This window comes from Oncorhynchus keta, unplaced genomic scaffold (genome assembly GCF_023373465.1).
Source record: "Oncorhynchus keta strain PuntledgeMale-10-30-2019 unplaced genomic scaffold, Oket_V2 Un_contig_6020_pilon_pilon, whole genome shotgun sequence".
NCBI lineage: Eukaryota > Metazoa > Chordata > Actinopteri > Salmoniformes > Salmonidae > Oncorhynchus > Oncorhynchus keta.
This window is the reverse complement of record NW_026288636.1, coordinates 130942-155223: the sequence shown is the minus strand read 5'-3', so window position 1 is coordinate 155223 and position 24282 is coordinate 130942. Positions and strand designations below refer to the sequence as shown.

The following is a 24282-nucleotide window of genomic DNA, read 5'->3' as shown; positions in this document are numbered from 1 at the left end:
TCCCGGAACATGTTCCAGTCTGTGCTAGCAAAACAGTCCTGTAGTTTAGCATCTGCTTCATCTGACCACTTTTTTATTGATCTAGTCACTGGTGCTTCGTGCTTTAATTTTAGCTTGTAAGCAGGAATCAAGAGGACAGAATTATGGTCAGATTTGCCAAATGGAGGCGGGGGAGAGCTGTATGTGAAGTATAGATGGTCCAGAGTTATTTGGTTGCACATTTAACATGCTGATAGAAATGAGGTAAAATGGATTTAAGTTTCCCTGCATTAAAGTCCCCGGCTACTAGGAGCGCCGCCTCTAGGTGAGTGTTTTCTTGTTTGCTTATGGAAGAATACAGCTCATTCAATGCTGTCTTAGTGCCAGACTCTGACTGTGGTTGGTATGTAAAACAATTACAAAGAACAGACTCTCTCGGTAGGTAGTGTGGTCTACAGCTTATCATAAGAAACTCTACCTCAGGCGAGCAATAGCTTGAGACTTCCTTAGATATCGTGCACCAGCTGTTATTTACAAAAATACATAGTCCGCCGCCCCTTGTCTTACCAGGCGCCGCTGTTCTATCCTGCCGGTACATCGTATAACCAGACAGCTGTGTGTTGATGTTGTCGTTCAGCCACGACTCCGTGAAGCATAAGATGTTACAGTTTTTAATGGCCAGTTGGTAGTTTAATCTTCCCAATAACTTGTCGGTTTTATTGTCCAAAGATTGCATGTTTACTAGCAGAATGGAGGGAAGTGGGTGTTTATGCGAATTCTCAGAAGGCAACCGGACCTTCAGCCCCTCTTTCTCCGCCTCCTCTTCACGCAGATCACGGTGATCGGGGCCTGTTCCTGAGGAAGCAGCATATCCTTCGTGTCGGGCTCGTCAGAGTCGTGAAAGTAAAAAGAGGATTCTGCTAGTCCGTGGTGAATCACAGTCCAGAATCACAGTCTAGAAATTATTTTTGGTCATAAAAGACGGTAGTGGCAACATTATGTACAAAATAAGTAAATACATTTTTTATTTTTTATTTGACCTTTTATTCAACCAGGCAAGTCAGTTAAGAACTCATTCTTATGTTCAATGACGGCCTAGGAACAGTGGGTTAAATGCCTGTTCGAGGGCAGAACGACAGATCTGTACCATGTCTGCTCGGGGATTTGAACTTGCAACCTTTCGGTTACTAGTCCAACGCTCTGACCACTAGGTTACGTTCTTGTTGTTTGGTTTACTGTTTGAACATTCACTGAGATTATATTTGGTTTTTAATTCAAAATGGGCATCTTTGATGAATAGCCTATATACTGTATAGATCAGATCAAGGAACGAAGCGACCACTTCCCCCACGTCTGTGGAAGGAGTTTGCGTACTGCTTGTAGTAAACTTAACATCTGGGTCCCCATGTCGGGTGCCATTAAGGCAGCGCGTGCTTGAGGCCTGAAGGGTGGAGTGGAGGGAGAGCGAGAGGAAGGGAGAGTGGGGGCATAGATGGAGAGGGACAGTGTGCTTGAGGCCTGAGAGGAGGAGTAGAGGGAGGGAGGGAGGGCTCGTGGGAGCAGAGGGAGGGAGGGAGGGCTCGTGGGAGCAGAGGGAGGGAGGGAGGGCTCGTGGGAGCAGAGGGAGGGAGGGCTCGTGGGAGCAGAGGGAGGGAGGGAGGGCTCGTGGGAGCAGAGGGAGGGAGGGCTCGTGGGAGCAGAGGGAGGGAGGGAGGGCTCGTGGGAGCGGAGGGAGGGAGGGAGGGCTCGTGGGAGCAGAGGGAGGGAGGGCTCGTGGGAGCAGAGGGAGGGAGGGCTCGTGGGAGCAGAGGGAGGGAGGGCTCGTGGGGAGCAGAGGGAGGGAGGGAGGGCTCGTGGGAGCAGAGGGAGGGAGGGAGGGCTCGTGGGAGCAGAGGGGAGGGAGGGAGGGCTCGTGGGAGCAGAGGGAGGGAGGGAGGGAGGGCTCATGGGAGCAGAGGGAGGGAGGGAGGGAGGGCTCGTGGGAGCAGAGGGAGGGAGGGAGGGAGGGCTCGTGGGAGCAGAGGGAGGGGAGGGAGGGCTCGTGGGAGCAGAGGGAGGGAGGGAGGGCTCGTGGGAGCAGAGGGAGGGCTTTCTTAGTTTCTTTCCAATGGACTACTACATCTTTCATGTACTGGTTGCTTTCCTGTCAGATCATCATCATGCCACCCAGAAGCAGCGTCTCATAAATATACAGCTCTCTTTGTCTGGCTTTGAATTATTCCTGCTTCCATTTTCTTTCCATACAAGCATTCAGTGGAGGATGCTGGGTAATAACAAACATGTTTGGGTATGTATCCGCTGCAGCCCCTGTGTTTGTGTGTTTTAGACCAGCCTATCAACAGACACATCACTTGTCATGGAAACTAAAACAGACTTATTTACTCACTACAGCTGGACGGATGTTGTTCCGTAACATGGCTGGTGTTATTAGATCAAGCTATTTGGCTGCCAACCTATGTTGGATTGGATTTGTCTGACATCAGGAAACTACTGATATACTTTCACTATATTAGTCAGGATTTGTCACATGCTGCACAGTGTGTACCAAGGAAAGCAGGTCAAGGTGAAGTGGGTATCTTATCTAATGTATTACTTGCGTCGATCGGGAAGCGAACTTGATGTTGATGAATTAGCCGGTACCCTAGTGGTTAGAGTAGTAACCTGAAGGTTGCAAGATCGAATCCCCGAGCTGACAAGGTAAAAATCGATCATTCTGCCCCTGAATAAGGCAGTTAACCCACTGTTCCTAGGCCATCATTGAAAATAAGAAGTAGTTCTTAACTGACTTGCCTGGTTAAATAAAGGTCAAATAAAAAAATAACAGTGGACCTTCTTTTGTGGGATTCACATAAGGGATTCTTGTGGCATATTTGAGTTAACCTTTCCTTCTGCACAGTGCATTCTTCCATCACATGTACTTCTGGTTCTCAAGATCTTGCACATTAATGAGATGCTATTGAGCCCACACTACTACACTGTCTGAGCCAACAACTACATGCTTTCTGGTAGGTTTTGCCTATAGCATACTGTGTTTAAATCATTTCTAACTTGTTAACAATTTCTGCTAGTTAGTTTTTGCTACCATGTGGGTTTTAGCTTGCTTGAGCCTGTTAACTGAGGAGTGTTAATTCACCTGTTTCCATACATGTTAAAATTTAAAAAATGTACCTTACAGAGGAGTTGTTTTAATTTAACTCCTTAACAATTTATCTGCACTTGGAATTGTGACGAGTTCTTGGTAAGATTACACTACCAACTGGACAAATACTGTGCCACTTCATATGTGAAGAATACAACAAAGATGCATAATCATCTGGCCAAGTGCATAAAGTTCCACCAGGGCTCACAACCTCTGACAAAAGTTCCTCTACTTCTATTCGAGATGAAAATGATGAATCAGACTCCTTATCGATAGCAACAGCTCATAGTCCAGACACAAGGGACAACAGACACACCGATCTCTACATTGCAGATGAGCTGAAGGCAGTCATCAATGACCTTGGACCACAGAAGGAGTTTGCACTGGTGACCGACAATGCTGCGAACATGAAGGCTGCTTGGTCTAAAGTGGAGGAGTCCTACCCTCCCATCACACCCATTGGCTGCGCTGCTCATGCATTGAATCTGCACCTCAAGGAAATCATGACACTGAAAACAATGGATACACTCTACAAGAGAGCCAAGGAAATGGTTAGGTATGTGAAAGGTCATCAAGTTAGAGCAGCAATCTACCTCACCAAGCAAAGTGAGAAGAATAAGAGCACCACATTGAAGCTGCCCAGCAACACCTGTTGGGGTGGTGTTGTCATTATGTTTGACGGTCTTCTGGAGGGGAAGGAGTCTCTCCAAGAAATGGCCGTGTCACAGTCTGCCGATATGGACAGCCCCATCAAGAGGATCCTCCTGGATGATGTATTTTGGGAGAGAGTGGTAAGCAGCCTGAAACTCCTGAAACCTATAGCAGTAGCCATTGTCTCCCTCAATCCGTGCAATGTCATCCTGTCTGATGTTCGGACTCTGCTTGCAGATGTAAGAGAATAAATCCGTACTGCCCTGCCCACTTCACTGTTGCTCCAAGCAGAGGAAACTGCAGTTCTGAAATACATCAAGAAGCATGAAGACTTCTGCCTGAAGCCCATACACGGAGCAGTGTACATGTTGGACCCCAAGTATGCTGGCAAGAGCATCCTGTCTGGTGCAGAGATCAACAAGGCCTATGGTGTCATCACTACCGTGTCTTGCCACCTTGACGTGGGTGAGGGCATGGTTCTTGGCAGTCTGGCGAAGTACACTTCTAATCAAGGGCTTTGTGATGGAGATACAATATGGCATTCGTGCCAACATGTCAGCCACCTGGAGGAAGGGACTTTGTGGATATGAGGCTCTTTCCTGTTGACTATATCATTCTCCAAATCTCACCAACATCAGCCGCCTCGGAGCTCAGCTGGTCCTTGTTTGGGAACACACACACCAAAGCACGCAACAGGCTGACCAATACAAGGGTTGAAAAATTGGTGGCCATCCGGGCAATTTTGAGGCATTTTGAGCCTGACAACGAGCCATCCTCAACAAGGTTGGAAAGTGACAGTGAAGATGAGGCCTCAGAGTCTGATGTTCAAGAGGTGGACATTGAGTAGGTCCAGGGAGAAGACATGGAAGCCTGAGAAGAAGACAACCTTTAGTTTCTAGACTATCATTTTACAGATGCATGTTGAAAACGTTTTTGGGAGATGCATTGGATCATTGGGGATCATTCAATATTCCCTTTCTATTGTTGTTCAGTGAAATCATCCCATGTGAAGAGTCAACTCATTTAACTAAAGTTAAATTCATAACTAAATTCAGATTTAAAAAAAATGTTTGCATATTTTTCTGTTAATTCCCATGTATTCCAGTTAATTCCCATTAATTCCCACGGAACATTTCCACCTCTGAATATTCCCCAAAATGTGCAACCCTAGGTGTAGACCAGGGAGAGGACGCGTGGTGTAGACCAGGGACAGGACACGTGGTGTAGACCAGGGACAGGACGCGTGGTGTGGACCAGGGACAGGACGCGTGGTGTGGACCAGGGACAGGACGCGTGGTGTGGACGGACGCGTGGTGTGGACAGGACGCGTGGTGTGGACAGGACGCGTGGTGCGGACCAGGGACGGGACGCGTGGTGCGGGCCAGGGACGGGACGCGTGGTGCGGGCCAGGGACGGGACGCGTGGTGCGGGCCAGGGAGGGGACGCGTGGTGCGGGCCAGGGAGGGGACGCGTGGTGCGGGCCAGGGACGGGACGCGTGGTGCGGGCCAGGGAGGGGACGCGTGGTGCGGGCCCGGGAGGGGACATGTGTTAGCATGCGTGCAAACCTTTTTGGTTGAAGGCTGATGCATTTTGCAGCACACACACTAGATGCCTCTGCAATGTACACACACACACACACACACACACACACACACGCTTGATGCCTCTGCAGCCCTCAGACATTCACACAGACAGGAAGTAGTGTCGTCCGCTTGCCTCACGGGGGGGTTGGTAACCACGGAGACATAAGCAGCAAGAGTGTGGTTGCCGTGGAGACAACAGCAGGTGAGGGCATTATAAACAGGAAGTGGATTGAGGCTGTGCCTCGACTGGCAGAGGGGCGGAGCCTCGGAGAGAACGAGGTCGACGACTCTGCTGGGCTGAACACTGCTGCCTGCTACCAGGAAACCTCGGCAGTCAAAATCTGTGGTTTTCCCCTCCACCACCCATCCTAAACAGAGACTTAATAAATGTGTTATGAGAGCAGAGCTAGGAGGAGAGAGATCTGGAAGGAGTGAGGAGTGAAGCCTGACTGGAGTACACAGGAAAAGACAGCTGCGTCATCAGATCAGATACAGGGATTGTCAGTGGAGCAGGTCAGTACATGGGTGATGTATTGGAGCAGGTCAGTACATGGGTGATGTATTGGAGCAGGTCAGTACATGGGTGATGTATTGGAGCAGGTCAGTACATGGGTGATGGGTTGGTGCAGGTCAGTACATGTTTGATGGGTTGACGTAGTTGAGGAGGTCAGTACCTGCTGGGTGATGGGTGATGGGTTGAGGCAGTATTTGTGTACTATGTATGTAGGTCTGTATGTGGTACATATTGATTTGTAGGGACTCTTATTAGGATGAGCTTTCAGCATTGCATGTTGCATCATTTTCATGTGTGACTATGTTTCCTGGTTGACTTTCACATGTTTCGCTGAAGCACTGCAGCTCTTTCTATTAGCCAACCTGTTTTCTATTGTACTGCCTGTTTTCTATTGCACCCCAGCAGCCTGGGGTGACTATAGTAGCAGCCTGGGGTGACTATAGTAGCAGCCTGGGGTGACGTATAGTAGCAGCCTGGGGTGACTATAGCAGCGGCCTGGGGTGACCTATAGCAGCAGCCTGGGGTGACCTATAGCAGCGGCCTGGGGTGACCTATAGCAGAGGCCTGGGGTGACCTATAGCAGAGGCCTGGGGTGACTGATAGCAGCGGCCTGGGGTGACCTATAGCAGCGGCCTGGGGTGACCTATAGCAGCGTCCTGGGGTGACTATAGCAGCGGCCTGGGGTGACCTATAGCAGCGGCCTGGGGTGACCTATAGCAGCGGCCTGGGGTGACCTATAGCAGCGGCCTGGGGTGACCTATAGCAGCGGCCTGGGGTGACCTATAGCAGCGGCCTGGGGTGACCTATAGCAGCGGCCTGGGGTGACCTATAGCAGCGGCCTGGGGTGACCTATAGCAGCGGCCTGGGGTGACCTATAGCAGCGGCCTGGGGTGACCTATAGCAGTGGTCTGGGGTGACCTATAGGCTGAACACTAGCAGGTCCTGGGGTGAACAGTGATGCAGTAATGTGCGTTGTCAGGTCAGGTGCCTGTCAGGACTCATCTCTCTCCTGGAGGAATGCTCCGAGCACGCACGCCACGGGGTGACCACGCACGCACGCACGCACGCCGCACGCACGCACGCACGCACGCACGCACGCACGCATACGCAGCGGCCTGGCACGGTGACCTATAGCAGCGCACGCACGCCTGGGGTGACCGCACGCATACGCACGCACGCACGCACTGGGGGTGACACTACACACACACACACACACACACACACACACACACACACACACACACACACACACACACACACACACACACACACACACACACACACACACACACACACACACACACACACACACCCTCCTACTGCATCACCTGCCTTCCCTAGCTGAAGGGCATAGTTCTGTTTGTTCACTATAAACAGCATGGCCTCTGTTTCAGCTTGATCTGGTCTGTTCCCTATAAGCAGCATGGCCTCTATATCAGTCTGATCTGGTCTGTTCACTATAAGCAGCATGGCCTCTATATCAGCCTGATCTGGTCTGTTCCCTCTAAGCAGCATGGCCTCTATATCGGCCTGATCTGGTCTGTTCACTATAAGCAGCATGGCCTCTAAATCGGCCTGATCTGGTCTGTTCCCTCTAAGCAGCATGGCCTCTATCAGCCTGATCTGGTCTGTTCCCTATAAGCAGCATGGCCTCTATATCAGCCTGATCTGGTCTGTTCCCTATAAACAGCATGGCCTCTATATCAGCCTGATCTGGTCTGTTCCCTATAAGCAGCATGGCCTCTATATCGGGATCTGGTCTGTTCCCTATAAACAGCATGGCCTCTATCGGCCTGATCTGGTCTGTTCACTATAAGCAGCATGGCCTCTATATCGGCCTGATCTGGTCTGTTCCTCTAGCAGCATGGCCTCTATATCGGCCTGATCTGGTCTGTTCACTATAAGCATGGCCTCTATATCGGTGATCTGGTCTGTTCACTGCAGGTCATAACAGCCTGATGCAGTAATGTCTATATCGGCCTCTGTTCAGGCATCAGGCCTGATCTGGTCTGTTCAAGCAGCATGGCCTCTATCTGATCTGGTCTCCTATAAGGCATGGCCTCTATATCGGCCTGATCTGGTCTGTTCCCTATAAGCAGCATGGCCTCTATATCGGCCTGATCTGGTCTGTTCCCTATAAGCAGCATGGCCTCTATATCGGCCTGATCTGGTCTGTTCCCTATAAGCAGCATGGCCTCTATATCGGCCTGATCTGGTCTGTTCCCTATAAGCAGCATGGCCTCTGCATCGGCCTGATCTGGTCTGTTCCCTATAAGCAGCATGGCCTCTATATCATAGCCTGATCTGGTCTGTTCCTATAAGCAGCATGGCCTCTATATCAGCCTGATCTGGTCTGTTCCCTATAAGCAGCATGGCCTCTATATCAGCCTGATCTGGTCTGTTCCCTATAAGCAGCATGGCCTCTATATCAGCCTGATCTGGTCTGTTCCCTATAAGCAGCATGGCCTCTATATCAGCCTGATCTGGTCTGTTCCCTATAAGCAGCATGGCCTCTATATCAGCCTGATCTGGTCTGTTCCCTATAAGCAGCATGGCCTCTATATCAGCCTGATCTGGTCTGTTCCCTATAAACAGCATGGCCTCTATATCAGCCTGATCTGGTCTGTTCCCTATAAGCAGCATGGCCTCTATATCAGCCTGATCTGGTCTGTTCCCTATAAGCAGCATGGCCTCTATATCAGCCTGATCTGGTCTGTTCCCTATAAGCAGCATGGCCTCTATATCAGCCTGATCTGGTCTGTTCCCTATAAGCAGCATGGCCTCTATATCAGCCTGATCTGGTCTGTTCCCTATAAGCAGCATGGCCTCTATATCAGCCTGATCTGGTCTGTTCCCTATAAACAGCATGGCCTCTATATCAGCCTGATCTGGTCTGTTCCCTATAAGCAGCATGGCCTCTATATCAGCCTGATCTGGTCTGTTCCCTATAAGCAGCATGGCCTCTATATCAGCCTGATCTGGTCTGTTCCCTATAAGCAGCATGGCCTCTATATCAGCCTGATCTGGTCTGTTCCCTATAAGCAGCATGGCCTCTATATCAGCCTGATCTGGTCTGTTCCCTATAAGCAGCATGGCCTCTATATCAGCCTGATCTGGTCTGTTCCCTATAAGCAGCATGGCCTCTATATCAGCCTGATCTGGTCTGTTCCCTATAAGCAGCATGGCCTCTATATCAGCCTGATCTGGTCTGTTCCCTATAAGCAGCATGGCCTCTATATCAGCCTGATCTGGTCTGTTCCCTATAAGCAGCATGGCCTCTATATCAGCCTGATCTGGTCTGTTCCCTATAAGCAGCATGGCCTCTATATCAGCCTGATCTGGTCTGTTCCCTATAAGCAGCATGGCCTCTATATCAGCCTGATCTGGTCTGTTCCCTATAAGCAGCATGGCCTCTATATCAGCCTGATCAGCCTGATCTGGTCTGTTCCCTATAAGCAGCATGGCCTCTATATCAGCCTGATCTGGTCTGTTCCCTATAAGCAGCATGGCCTCTATATCAGCCTGATCTGGTCTGTTCCCTGATCTGGTCTGTTCCCTAGCAGCATGGCCTCTATATCAGCCTGATCTGGTCTGTTCCCTATAAGCAGCATGGCCTCTATATCAGCCTGATCTGGTCTGTTCCCTATAAACAGCATGGCCTCTATATCAGCCTGATCTGGTCTGTTCCCTATAAGCAGCATGGCCTGATCTGGTCTGTTCCCTATATCAGCCTGATCTGGTCTGTTCCCTATAAGCAGCATGGCCTCTATATCAGCCTGATCTGGTCTGTTCCCTATAAACAGCATGGCCTCTATATCAGCCTGATCTGGTCTGTTCCCTATAAGCAGCATGGCCTCTATATCAGCCTGATCTGGTCTGTTCCCTATAAGCAGCATGGCCTCTATATCAGCCTGATCTGGTCTGTTCCCTATAAGCAGCATGGCCTCTATATCAGCCTGATCTGGTCTGTTCCCTATAAGCAGCATGGCCTCTATATCAGCCTGATCTGGTCTGTTCCCTATAAGCAGCATGGCCTCTATATCAGCCTGATCTGGTCTGTTCCCTATAAGCAGCATGGCCTCTATATCAGCCTGATCTGGTCTGTTCCCTATAAGCAGCATGGCCTCTATATCAGCCTGATCTGGTCTGTTCCCTATAAGCAGCATGGCCTCTATATCAGCCTGATCTGGTCTGTTCCCTATAAGCAGCATGGCCTCTATATCAGCCTGATCTGGTCTGTTCCCTATAAGCAGCATGGCCTCTATATCAGCCTGATCTGGTCTGTTCCCTATAAGCAGCATGGCCTCGATCAGCCTGATCTGGTCTGTTCCCATGGCCTCTATAAGCCTGAGCATGGCCTCTATATCAGCCTGATCTGGTCTGTTCCATGGCCTCTATAAGCCTGATCAGCATGGCCTCTATATCAGCCTGATCTGGTCTGTTCCCTATAAGCAGCATGGCCTCTATATCAGCCTGATCTGGTCTGTTCCCTATAAGCAGCATGGCCTCTATATCAGCCTGATCTGGTCTGTTCCCTATAAGCAGCATGGCCTCTATATCAGCCTGATCTGGTCTGTTCCCTATAAGCAGCATGGCCTCTATATCAGCCTGATCTGGTCTGTTCCCTATAAGCAGCATGGCCTCTATATCAGCCTGATCTGGTCTGTTCCTATAAGCAGCATGGCCTCTATATCAGCCTGTCTGGTCTGTTCCCTATAAGCAGCATGGCCTCTATATCAGCCTGATCTGGTCTGTTCCCTATAAGCAGCATGACCTCTATATCAGCCTGATCTGGTCTGTTCCCTATAAGCAGCATGACCTCTATATCAGCCTGATCTGGTCTGTTCCCTATAAGCAGCATGGCCTCTATATCAGCCTGATCTGGTCTGTTCCCTATAAGCAGCATGGCCTCTATATCAGCCTGATCTGGTCTGTTCCCTATTCATGACCAGCCTGATCTGGTCTGTTCCCTATAAGCAGCATGGCCTCTATATCAGCCTGATCTGGTCTGTTCCCTATAAGCAGCATGGCCTCTATATCAGCCTGATCTGGTCTGTTCCCTATAAACAGCATGGCCTCTATATCAGCCTGATCTGGTCTGTTCCCTATAAGCAGCATGGCCTCTATATCAGCCTGATCTGGTCTGTTCCCTCTGGTCAAGGCTGTTTCTCACTGGTTACATCACTGGAAGGTATGCCTTGTTCATCTTGCCCAGTTGAGGAGCTTGTTTTCACTTATTTTTACATTTTGTTCACTCCATGAACAATCATTCTATTTTGTATTTATTTTTAAAGCATGTATCCCAGTGGAAAAATCGGTCTGAACCAAGACTGTCAGATACTCCAGCCCTTATCCCTTGACTGTTTACAGGAACAATGACTGTTTGCTCTGTCCCTGTACAAATTGCCCTTTAACCTCTATAGCCTGCCTGGTGGTTTAACTGTCTAAAGTATGCTATCTTTAAAGCTATTTCCGTGATATTTTTTTGTTCTAGGGAAGTCATAACCATTTGCATAGTCAGGAAAGCTTTGTGTTGTCGGTGTGTGTGTTTGCATCCTGTGTTTAAACTCCATAAACAGTTTAAAAAATAAATAAAAATAAAAAGATGACAAGGACAGTTTTAAAGAAAAGTAGGGATGTTTTGTTTCCCCTCCGACCAGCTGCCCACTGCACTACATTATGCTACTGTTGTGTCTACAACGATGAAACATTTTCAAAATGTCAAAATAGAACATTTATCTTCTTCCACCATTAAGCACTATTAGAAGCCGTGGCCATGCTCTTCCTCCTGGCTTCATCCATAGGCCTGGTCTGGGGTTTAACAGTTTGGCCTTTCCTGGGTTCATCAGGACTGGTCTGGGGTTTAACAGTGTGTCTCTTTCTCCTGGGTTCAGATAGGACTGGTCTGAAAGTGCTGTCTCTTTCTCTCTGGGTTCATATAGGCCTGCTGGGCTTTAACAGTCTGGCCTTTCGCTCTTTCATGAAACCTGGTCTGGGGTTTAACATGTGTCTCAACTCCCTATTCACCAGGACTGGTCTGTTTAACAGTGTGTCTCTTTTCTCTCTGGGTTCATATAGGACTGGTCTGGTGTTTAACAGTTTGGCTCCTCTCTGGGTTCATTAGGACTGGTCTGGGGTTTAACAGTCATCCTTTCTCTCTGGGTTCATAAGGACTGGTCTGGGGTTTAACAGTTTGGCTCTTTCAAACTGCATATAGGCCTGGTCTGGGGTTTAACAGTCCTGTCCTTTCTATCTGGGTTCATAAGGACTGGTCAACAAACAGTGTCACTTTCCATCTGGGTTCATATAGGCCTGGTCTGGGGTTTAACAGTTGTCTCTTTCTCTCTGGGTTCCGATAGGCCTGGTCTGGGGTTTAACAGTGTCTCTTTCTCTCTGGGTTCATAATGACTGGTCTGGGGTTTAACAGTTTGTCTCTTTCGGGTATAAGACTGGTCTGGGGTTTAACAGTGTGTCTCTTTCTCTCTGGGTTCATATAGGACTGGTCTGGGGTTTAACAGTTTGGCTTTTCTCTCTGGGTTCATATAGGCCTGGTCTGGGGTTTAACAGTGTGTCTCTTTCTCTCTGGGTTCATATAGGACTGGTCTGGGGTTTAACAGTTTGGCTCTTTCTCTCTGGGTTCATATAGGCCTGGTCTGGGGTTTAACAGTGTGTCTCTTTCTCTCTGGGTTCATACAGGCCTGGTCTGGGGTTTAACAGTGTGTCTCTTTCTCTCTGGGTCCTCATATAGGCCTGGTCTGGGGTTTAACAGTTTGGCTCTTTCTCTCTGGGTTCAATAGGACCTGGTCTGGGGTTTAACAGTTTGGCTTTTCTCTCTGGGTTCATATGGACTGGTCTGGGGTTTAACAGTGTGTCTCTTTCTCTCTGGGTTCATATAGGCCTGGTCTGGGGTTTAACAGTTTGTCTCTTTCTCTCTGGGTTCATTGGACTGGTCTGGGGTTTAACAGTGTGTCTCTTTCTCTCTGGGTTCATATAGGACTGGTCTGGGGTTTAACAGTTTGTCTCTTTCTCCTGGGTTCATATAGGCCTGGTCTGGGGTTTAACAGTGTGTCTCTTTCTCTCTGGGTTCATATAGGCCTGGTCTGGGGTTTAACAGTTTGCACTTTCTCTCTGGGTTCATCACCTGGTCTGGGGTTCCACAGTGTGTCTCTTTCTCTGGGTTCATATGGACTGGTCTCTATTTAACAGTTTGTGTTTTCTCTCTGGGTTCATATAGGCCTGGTCTGGGGTTTAACAGTTTGGCCTCTCCAGACTCACACCCTCAAACAGTCTCCCCTGCTCACCAACCAGAGTCAGATCCCTCCATGTCAGTCAGACAGAAGGAACAAAGCCAGTTCAATCAGTCATACGGTGGCCAGGGTAGTCTAGTGGTTAGAGTAAAACTGACTAGTGGTTAGAGTGTAGATCCTGGTAGGCTAGTGGTTAGATGTCATCTAAATGGCTTCCAACCACCTAGTGGTTGGATGCAGGGGCTCAGGGTAGCCTAGTGGTTAGTGTAGAGGCTACAGGGTAGCCTAGTGGTTAGAGTGTAGACGCAGGGTAGCCTTGGTTATACCACCCAGCCACTGGTTAGAGTTAGAGGTGGCATGCTCTAGTCAAAAATAGAGTGTGAGGTGGCAGGGTAGCCTAGTGGTTCGAGGTGGCAGGGTAGTCTAGTGGTTAGAGGTCAGGTGGCAAGGTAGCCATGGTAGAGTGTAAGGCCGCAGGGTAGTCTAGTGGTTACTGGTCACGATGCGCAACAGCCTAGTGGTTAGAGTGTAGGGCGGCTCCTAGTGGTTAGAGTGTATCCTAGTGGTTATCCCAAAGCGGCAGGGTAGCCTAGTGGTTAGAGTGTAGAGGCCAGGGTAGCCTAGTGGTTCCAGTACGGCAGTGTGGCCTGTGGTTAGAAGAGGCGAAGGGTAGCCTAGTGGTTAGAGTGTAGAGGCGACTTTAGCCTAGTGGTTAAGTGTCAGAGGCGACAGGGTAGCCTATCCGAGTGTAGAGGCAGGGTAGCCTAGTGGTTAGAGCTGTAGAGGCATAGGGTCCTAGTGGTTAATAGCTCAGGGTGGCCTTTGGTTAGACCTACCTCATTCCCATACTGGTTTTATACTGTTTTTAGTTTATTTACTTTTCTGCCTCTTTTGCACACCAATATGGTTAGAGTGTACATGCCCATCTGGCCATTTATCACTCCAGTGTTAATCTGCAAAATTGTATGGTATTCGCCTAGCCTAGTCATGCCAGGGTGCCAGTGGTATATAGACTGCCCATTTTTCTAGTGGTTATTTTAGAGTTGACTTGCTAATTGGTTTACTCCATGTGTAACTCTGTGGTTGTCTGTTCACACTGCCTATGGTTTATCTTGAGGCCAGGTCGCAGTGGCAAATGAGAACTTGTTCTCAACTAGCCTACCTGGTTAAATGTAAGGTGAAATAAAAAAGTGGTTAAATAAATAAAAATAGGGTATGTCTTGTTAGATCTTGCCCAGGGCAGCCTAGTGGTTAGAGTGTAGAGGCGGCAGTGAGCTTGTTTTCCCACAGGGTTATGGTTTTACATTTAGTGGTTAGAGTGTAGAGGAACAATCAGCCTAGTGGTTTATTAGAGGCGAAGGTAGCCTAGTGGTTAGAGTAAGTAAAGAATTGTATAGTGGCGGCAGGGCCATCTGCCTAGTGGTGGTGCAGAGGCTCCACCCTTATCCCTTGACTGTTGAGGCAGGGTACCTATGGTTAGGAGTGTTTGCTCTGGGTCCCTAGTACTTAGAGATTGAGGCTTTAACCTCTGGTAGCCTGTCTGCCTGGGTGCCTAGTGGTTAACATGTCTAAAGGGTAGCCTATCTTTAAAGCTATTTCGTCTTTATAGTGGTTTTTTCTAGTTAGAGGCGGCATATTATGGTTAGATTGCTGTGGGTGCCTAGTGGTTAGAGTGTAGAGGCGGCAGGGTAGGCTAGTGTGAGTGTGTGTGTGTGTGTGTGTGTGTGTGTGTGTGTGTGCCTAGTGGTTAAAACTGTAATAAACAGGGTAGCCTTGGTTAGAGTGTAGAACATAAATAAAAATGTAAAAGGCTTAAGGGTAGCCTAGTGGACAGTTTTCTAAAAAGAGTGTAGAAGGGTAGCCTAGTGGTTAGAGTGTAGAGGCGGATGTTTTGTGGTTAGAGTGTAGACCGAGTGTGGCTGTGGTTCACTGTTGACACTACATTATGCCTAGTGGTTAGTGTCTACAAGATGACGAGGACAGTTTTCAAAGTCAAAATAGAACATTTATCCTTCTTCCACCATTAAGTACTATTTAGAAGACCAGGGTAGCCTAACAGTGTGTCTCTTTCTCCTGGGTTCATATAGAGGCCTGGGTCTAGGGTTTAACAGTGTGTCTCTTTCTCTCTGGGTTCATGTAGAGGCGAAAAGTGGTTAGAGTGTAGAGGCGGCAGGGTAGCCTAGGGTTAGAGTGTAGGGCCTTCTAGTGGTTAACAGTGTGTCTCTTTCTCCTGGGTTCATATAGGACTGGTCTAGGGTTTAACAGTGTGTCTCTTTGGTTGGATTCATAGGTGGCTGGTCTGGGGTTTAACAGTTTGGCTCAGGGTCTCTCTGGGTTCATATAGGCCTGGTCTGGGGTTTAACAGTGTGTCTCTTTCTCTCTGGGTTCATGTAGGACTGGTCTGGGGTTTAACAGTGTGTCTCTTTCTCTCTGGTTCATATAGGACTGGTCTGGGGTTTAACAGTTTGGCTCTTTCTCTCTAGGGTTCATATAGGCCTGGGTCTGCCTAGTGGTCTAGGGTTCATAGGACTGGTCAGGGTAACAGTGTGTCTCTTTCTCTCTGGGTTCATATAGGACTGGTCTGGGGTTTAACAGGGTTTGGCTCTTTCTCTCTGTGGTTCATATAGGCCTGGTCTGGGGTTTAACAGTGTGTCTCTTTCTCTCTGGGTTCATATAGGGCTGGTCTGGGGTTTAACAGTGTGTCTCTTTAGAGTGTCTCTGGGTTCATATAGGCCTGGTCTGGGGTTTAACAGTGTGTCTCTTTCTCTCTGGGTTCATATAGGGCGGCTGGTCTGGGGTTTAAGGCAGGGTGCATAGTGGTTAGAGCTTTTCTCTCTGGGTTCATATAGGCCTGGTCTGGGGTTTAACAGTGTGTCTCTTTGGCCTCTGGGTTCATATAGGGCGACTGGTCTGGGTTTAACAGTTTGGCTCTTTCTCTCTGGGTTCAGAGGCGGCTGGTCTGGGGTTTAACAGTGTTCGGCTTTTCTCTGGGTTCATATAGGCCTGGTCTGGGGTTTAACAGTGTGTCTCTTTCTCTCTGGGTTCATAGAGGCCTGGTCTGGGGTTTAACAGTTTGGTTTGTAGAGGCTCAGGGTGGCTGTGGTTAGAGTCTCTGGGTTAGAGTGTAGAGGCAGTGTGGCCTAGTGGTTAGAGTGTAGAGGCCTGGGTAGCCTAGTGGTTAGAGTGGAGGCGGCTTTCTCTCTGGGTCCTAGTGGTTAGAGTGTAACAGTGTGCCTCTTTCTCTCTGGGTTCATATAGGACTGGTCTGGGGTTTAACAGTGTGGCTTTTAGAGTCTCTGGGTTCATATAGGACTGGTCTGGGGTTTAACAGTGTGTCTCTTTCTCTCTGGGTTCATATAGGACTGGTCTGGGGTTTAACAGTGTGTCTCTTTCTCCTGGGTTCATATAGAGGCTGGTCTGGGGTTTAACAGTGTGTCTCTTTCTCCTGGGTTCATATAGGGTGGCAGGGTCTGGTGGTTTAACAGTGTGTCTCTTTCTCCTGGGTTCACTATAGTGTAGAGGCGACTGGTCCTAGGGTTAGAGTAGAGGCAGGGTGCCTCTGGTTAGAGTCTGGGTTCATAGCCTAGTGGTTAGAGTGGTCTGGGGTTTAACAGTGTGAGGCTCTTTCTCCTGGGTTCATATAGGCCTGGTCTGGGGTTTGTAACGACAGGGTTTGGTCTTTCTCTCTGGGTTCATATAGGGCGACTGGTCTAGGGTTTAGAGTTTAGGCTTTTCTCTCTGGGTTCATATAGGGCGGCTGGTCTGGGGTTTAACAGTTTGGTTTTCTCTCTGGGTTCATATAGGACTGGTCTGGGGTTTAACAGTGTGGCCTAGTGGTTAGAGTGTAGAGGCTCTCCTAGGGTTCAGTGTAGGGCGACTGGTCTGGGGTTTAACAGGGTTAGTGGTTTTCTCCTGGGTTCATATAGGACTGGTCTGGGGTTTAACAGTGTGTCTCTTTCTCTCTGGGTTCATATAGGACTGGTCTGGGGTTTAACAGTGTGGCCTGTGGTTTTCTCTCTGGGTTCATATAGGACTGGTCTGGGGTTTAACAGTGTTCGGCTTTCTCTCTGGGTTCATATAGGCCTGGTCTGGGGTTTAACAGTGTGTCTCTTTCTCTCTGGGTTCATATAGGACTGGTCTGGTGGTTTAGAGTGTAGAGTGGCAGGGTTGGCCTGGTCTGGTTTAACAGTTGGCTCTTTCTCTAGCCTAGGGTTCAGTGTAGGCCTGGTCCTGGGGTTTAACAGTTTGGCCTTTCCTAGTGGCAGGGTCCTAGTGGTGATGCATCCCAAACAGCCTCTGGTTAATAGAGGTGGCAGGGTGGTGGTTAGAGTCCTGAGGTGGCCCTAGTGGTGCACCACCAGGTGCCAGAGAGTGTAGATCCCTCCATGGTCAGTCAGACAGACAGGGTAGCCTAACAAAGACAGTTCAGGGTAGCCTAGTGGTTAGAGTGTAGAGGCGGCAGGGTAGCCTAGTGGTTAGAGTGTAGAGGCGGCAGGGTAGCCTAGTGGTTAGAGTGTAGAGGCGGCAGGGTAGCCTAGTGGTTAGAGTGTAGAGGCGGCAGGGTGGCCTAGTGGTTAGAGTGTAGAGGCGGCAGGGTGGCCTAGTGGTTAGAGTGTAGAGGTGGCAGTGTGGCCTAGTGGTTAGAGTGTAGAGGCGGCAGGGTAGCCTAGTGGTTAGAGTGTAGAGGTGGCAGGGTAGCCTAGTGGTTAGAGGGAGGCGGCAGGGTGGCCTAGTGGTTAGAGTGTAGAGGCGGCAGGGTGGCCTAGTGGTTAGAGTGTAGAGGCGGCAGGGTAGCCTAGTGGTTAGAGTGTAGAGGTGGCAGGGTAGCCTAGTGGTTAGAGTGTAGAGGCGGCAGGGTGGCCTAGTGGTTAGAGTGTAGAGGCGGCAGGGTGGCCTAGTGGTTAGAGTGTAGAGGCGGCAGGGTGGCCTAGTGGTTAGAGTGTAGAGGCGGCAGGGTGGCCTAGTGGTTAGAGTGTAGGGGCGGCAGGTAGCCTAGTGGTTAGAGTGTAGAGGCGGCAGGGTGGCCTAGTGGTTAGAGTGTAGAGGCGGCAGGGTGGCCTAGTGGTACTAGTACTGTGGTCTGGGGTTTAACAGTTTGGTCCTTTCTGTGTTTATATAGTACTGTGGTCTGGGGTTTAACAGTTTGGACCTTTCTGTGTTCATATAGTACTGTGGTCTGGGGTTTAACAGTTTGGACCTTACTGTGTTTATATAGTACTGTGGTCTGGGGTTTAACAGTTTGGTCCTTACTGTGTTTAACCCTGTGGTCTTTTAACTTTGGCCCCGAGCTACAAGTGTTCAAATACTGTGGTCTGGGGTTGAACAGACTGGTCCTTACTGTTTCATATAGTACTGTGGTCTGTTTAACATTCCTTACTGTGTTTATATAGTACTGTGGTCTGGGGTTTAACAGTTTGGACCTTACTGTGTTCATATAGTACTGTGGTCTGGGGTTTAACAGTTTGGTCCTTACTGTGTTTATATAGTACTGTGGTCTGGGGTTTAACAGTTTGGTCCTTACTGTGTTTATATAGTACTGTGGTCTGGGGTTTAACAGTTTGGTCCTTACTGTGTTTATATAGTACTGTGGTCTGGGGTTTAACAGTTTGGTCCTTACTGTGTTCATATAGTACTGTGGTCTGCATGGTGGCAGTATACTCCCCTACAGTTCAATGTCATTTTCAATGGACTTTAAAAAACCCATGGATGTGCCCCAAATATACACTATAATAGTACACTTATTTTGTGCAGAGCCCAATGGTCTAAAGTAGTGCACTATGTAGGGAATAGGGTGCCATAGTGCACTACTTTAGACCAGGGCCCTATCTAAGGACCTGGGTGCCATTAGGGCCACGTGTCATGTCAAATTTAGATGCCAGAGCGGTATTAGTTATCATTCCAGGGTTGAACCATGAATGCTTATGCTTCTTGTAATTAGACGGATGTTTTAGCTTCTTAGATTAAAGTCGGTTATTGGTTTAATGTCGGTTATTGGTTTAATGTCGGTTATTGGTTTAATACATTTTGTGGTGGCTGTGAAACGTTCTTTTAAACATTAAATCTGAGATCGGTACGGCTCTTGTTTGATTGGTCATTTCACTGCAATAAATAATGTTAAAGGCACAATATAGGATAATGACTGCTGTTCTTTTAAAGGTACGATCTGTTTACATTTGTTATTTCATTGCAAAATGAAGGTTAAACTACAGATGAATAAGTTAGTAGCCTAAACTATCCTCCCGGATGGGTTCTGTTCCACTGCAGCACGGATATCAGGATTACTGAGTGAACTGTCTTTGTTTGTGTTCCTGTCTGTCTGACTGACCCGGAGGGATCTCTCTCTGGCATCAGGAGACTGGACTGGACCACTGGTTCATTATAGAGGGGTGTTTGGGATGCATCAGGATACTGGACTGGACCACTGGTCCATTATAAAGGGGTATTTGGGATGCATCAGGAGACTGGACTGGACCACTGGTCCATTATAAAGGGGTATTTGGGATGCATCAGGAGACCGGACTGGACCACTGGTCCATTATAAAGGGGTGTTTGGGATGCATCAGGATACTGGACTGGACCACTGGTCCATTATAAAGGGGTATTTGGGATGCATCAGGATACTGGACTGGACCACTGGTCCATTATAATGGGGTGTTTGGGATGCATCAGGAGACTGGACTGGACCACTGGTCCATTATAAAGGGGTATTTGGGATGCATCAGGAGACCGGACTGGACCACTGGTCCATTATAAAGGGGTGTTTGGGATGCATCAGGATACTGGACTGGACCACTGGTCCATTATAAAGGGGTATTTGGGATGCATCAGGAGACCGGACTGGACCACTGGTCCATTATAGAGGGGTGTTTGGACTGGACCACTGGTCCATTATAGAGGGGTGTTTGGGATGCATCAGGAGACCGGACTGGACCACTGGTCCATTATAGAGGGGTGTTTGGGATGCATCAGGAGACTGGACTGGACCACTGGTCCATTATAGAGGGGTGTTTGGGGATGCATCAGGAGACCGGACTGGACCACTGGTCCATTATAAAGTGGTGTCAAATCAGAGTTTGTTTTGATCAAAAACACATTGTTATCCACACTTGTTTCAGAGCAATGATACGATGACATGGTATGAAACAATGTCTTGTCATGATCATATATATCTAATGTTGTTTTCCCCTCCTTTCTTTTCAGATTGAGCCACCCTGGAACTGAAGACATGTGTTATTGTTTCTGGGGACTGCAATGAGTGTGACACGGATCTACCTTGAAGACTTCCCAAAGAGAGAGATCTGTCCTTGTGGGCTACTGACTGACTGACTGACTGACTGTGTGCGTCTGTGTGACAGACTCTGTGAGTGTCCGAGGTGTGTGATCTCCATCAGCAACCATGCCCATCCTAAAGCAGCTGGTATCTGGTTCGTCCCAGACCAAACAGCGCCGCTCCCGGATGGACCTGACCCGGGAGATGATCAGCGCTCCCCTGGGGGACTTCCGCCACACCATGCACGTGGGTCGCAGCGGGGACGCCTTCGGGGACACCTCTTTCCTCTCCACCCACTCCGGGGAGGCCCCCCACCAGGCCGAACCCCAGGCCCCTCCCCACTCCCCCCGCCCAGGGCTTTTATCCAGAACCTTCCGCAGCAGCAAACGCTCCCAGTCCGTCACCAGAGTGGACCAGAGAGACTGCTCGCTGGCGCCACCCGGTGGCTCGCCCACCTTGGTGAAGAACGCCATGTCTCTCCCCTTCCTCAATGATGAAAACGGTGACCATGTTGATGGAGGACACAGGGTGCCTAAGAGCCTCTCGTCCAGCCCACTGAAACAACTGAATGAGCAGGATGGAGGTGGAGGTACCAGGCCGTCTAATGGGGACGCTGCTGGGGCCCGATCTCTGGAGCTGGATGAGAGGAGCTTTGGGGAGCTGACTGACCTGCCAAGCCCCAGCCACGGGTACTACGGAGGGGGGATGAAGCACGCGGTGTCGGTCATGTCGTTCCACATCGACCTGGGGCCCTCCATGTTGGGGGACATCCTGGGGGTGATGGAGAAGGAGGATGATGATCTGGGATACGAGGAGGGGAAGAGCAGTGAGGGACGGGCCTCTCCTACACTACTCCTGGGGAGGGAGGTGGGAGGAGAGGAGGAGGGAGAAGAAGAGGAACCGGAAGCTGAGCTACTGCAGCTGCAGGAGGAGGCGGTCCCTGTACCTGTGAGTCCAACCAGCTCTGTAGAACCTGAGGTGGGAGAGGACGAGGGTGCACCCTACACCCCAGAGTACACCCCAGAGCCCCGCCCTAAACACCTGCAGCACCGATTAGATACCTGTTCTGTGTCCAGCTCCGCCTCTGGCTCCGCCCACGTGGAGCAAGAGAAACCAGCCGGACAGCTCCACGGGGGAGATACGAACAGCGCCACTTTCAGCGCACCACCTGAGGAAGAGGAGCTGGGAAAGTTTTCTTCCTTCTTGGAGGACGAGGATGATGAGATCCGTGTATGAAACGAGACGTACAAGCTCAACCTATATATGGAGCGGATGAGTGTGGATTAATACAGATGGATAGATTCTATACTGAGTGGATATGGATGAGTACAGATGGATATGGATATGTACAGATGGATAGATTCTATACTGAGTGGATATGGATGAGTACAGATGGATAGATTCTATACTGAGTGGATATGGAAAGCCCCAGTACAGATGGACATAGATTCTATACTGAGGCTGGATATGGATTTAGTACAGATGGATAGATTCACTACTGTATAAAACAACTCTATAAAGGCCCACATCACAACAGAGACATATAGACTGGATGGCTTACATGAGGCTGTTATGACAGAGATGTACAGTCTGGTTTATACAGGAATAGCAGTAATTACTACTGGTGTGGATGAAACTACTCTATAAAGGCTCATATTATGACAGAGATGTACAGTCTATACTGGGTGGATATGGATCACAGTGCAGTAGCAGTACCTCCTCTGTCTAGTCTGGATAGAAGGGTTGTAGTACAGCACCTCCTCTGTCTAGTCTGGATAGAAGGGTTGTGGTACAGCACCTCCTCTGTCTAGTCTGGATAGAAAGGTTGTAGTACAGCACCTCCTCTGTCTAGTCTGGATAGAAGGGTTATGGTACAGCACCTCCTCTGTCTAGTCTGGATAGAAGGGTTGTGGTACAGCACCTCCTCTGTCTAGTCTGGATAGAAGGGTTGTGGTACAGCACCTCCTCTGTCTAGTCTGGATAGAAGGGTTATGGTACAGCACCTCCTCTGTCTAGTCTGGATAGAAGGGTTGTGGTACAGCACCTCCTCTGTCTAGTCTGGATAGAAGGGTTGTGGTACAGCACCTCCTCTGTCTAGTCTGGATAGAAGGGTTGTGGTACAGCACCTCCTCTGTCTAGTCTGGATAGAAGGGTTGTGGTACAGCACCTCCTCTGTCTAGTCTGGATAGAAGGGTTGTGGTACAGCACCTCCTCTGTCTAGTCTGGATAGAAGGGTTGTGGTACAGCACCTCCTCTGTCTAGTCTGGATAGAAGGGTTGTGGTACAGCACCTCCTCTGGTAGTGTGGACGTGTTGAATTAAATAGAAGAAGAAACTGCTCCCTCTGTCCTTCCTGTGAGAATACAAACATCTGGACTTGTGGACTGGGATCTGAGGACTGGGATCTGTGGACTGGGATCTGTGGACTGGGATCTGTGGACATGGGATCTGTGGACATGGGATCTGTGGACTGGGATCTGTGGACTGGGATCCTGCTTCAGGGAGAAAGGGGAAGACAGTCTGTAGGACACTGGCTCCTTCTGGATGAATAGAAACTCCATCTGTTACATACAGAACAGCTTGCTAACTTCTCCCTCACACACACCACATTACAGCTACTGTCTGTCTGTCTGTACACTGAGAGAACTCGCATGGAAGAGCAGTCCAAGTGTGTGAACTCGTGAATTTAGGAGAGACCCAAAATAACATTTTGATAAACAACATGACTTTATTAAGCCTCTGTCCAGTGCTATTCATTCCCTTTACTTGTGTCATAATAATAATAAGGGCTTTTCTTCCTTGATAATCTGTGCCATTTCATATGATGTAGCTCCTCTCTTGTTCTGTGCTCCTCTCTGCCTGTTAAGTGGAACTGTGTTGGTGTAATCAAGTGGTCTGGCCGGAACAGAGAGCTACTGTTACCGCGGTGATGGGGACCTGGCTGCCTGTCTGTCACAATAAAAGGCTTGTGTTGTGTGTATCACTCCACCAGCTGTGATGAGGCTTTTTCCATGCTAGAGCCTGGTAGAGAATCTTTACTAGAGCCTGCTACCTATAACATCGTGACTAGAGCCTTCTAGCTATAACATTGTGCCTAGAGCCTGCTAGCTATAGCATTGTGACTAGAGGCTGCTAGCTACAACATTGTGCCTAGAGCCTGCTAGCTACAACATTGTGCCTAGAGCCTGCTAGCTACAACATTGTGCCTAGAGCCTGCTAGCTACAACATTGTGCCTAGAGCCTGCTAGCTACAACATTGTGCCTAGAGCCTGCTAGCTACAACATTGTGCCTAGAGCCTGCTAGCTACAACATTGTGACTAGAGCCTGCTAGCTACAACATTGTGACTAGAGCCTGCTAGCTACAACATTGTGACTAGAGCCTGCTAGCTACACTACTGTTAAAAAGTTTGTGGTCACTTAGAAATGTCCTTGTTTTCCATGAAAACATACCTGAAATGAGTTGCAAAGTTAATAGGAAATATAGTCAAGGTTATAAATAATGATTTTAATTGAAAAAATAGTGTCCTTTTGCTTTTGTCAAAGAATCCTCCATTTGCAGCAATTTCAGCCTTGCAGACCTTTGGCATTCTAGTTGTCAATTTGTTGAGGTAACCCCATTTTCCTGAAGCACCTCCCACAAATTGGATTGGCTTGATGGGCACTTCTTACGTACCATACGGTCAAGCTGCTCCCAGAACAGCTCAATAGGGTAGAGATCTGGTGACTGCGCTGGCCATTCCATTATAGATAGAATACCAGCTGACTGCTTCTTCCCTAAATAGTTATTGCATAGTTTGGAGCTGTGCTTTAGGTCAGTGTCCTGTTGTAGGAGGAAATTGGCTCCAATTAAGTGCTGTCCACAGGGTATGACATGGCGTTGAGAAATGGAGTGATAGCC

The 24282-nt window shown here is 48.9% G+C and overlaps 1 protein-coding gene and 1 long non-coding RNA gene across 4 annotated transcripts; one reads left to right on the top strand and one right to left on the bottom strand.

The window, feature by feature from the left end:
* The first annotated feature begins 5569 nt into the window (after positions 1-5569).
* Positions 5570-21801, top strand: LOC118382218 (cdc42 effector protein 4-like). Its single transcript, XM_052510653.1, has 2 exons — positions 5570-5866; positions 20315-21801. Exon 2 carries the CDS (start codon positions 20511-20513, stop codon positions 21618-21620), a length of 1110 nt encoding a protein of 369 aa, XP_052366613.1. The 5' UTR covers positions 5570-5866; positions 20315-20510; the 3' UTR covers positions 21621-21801.
* Positions 21802-22008: 207 nt separating this feature from the next.
* Positions 22009-22534, bottom strand: LOC127925644 (uncharacterized). 3 transcript variants are annotated; one of them, XR_008121692.1, is made up of 4 exons: positions 22388-22534; positions 22265-22346; positions 22142-22182; positions 22009-22100 (listed from the first exon to the last, which is right to left on the bottom strand). It is a non-coding gene; the product is annotated as an uncharacterized LOC127925644 (long non-coding RNA). The 3 variants fall into 3 exon arrangements; XR_008121693.1 differs by lacking the exon at positions 22142-22182; XR_008121691.1 differs by having other exon boundaries at positions 22089-22182.
* Between the last annotated feature and the right edge of the window lie 1748 nt (positions 22535-24282).

Coding starts and splice junctions, on each gene's coding strand:
- LOC118382218 (XM_052510653.1), top strand. CDS start 20,511: ATGCCCATCCTAAAGCAGCTGGTATCTGGTTCGTCCCAGACCAAACAG.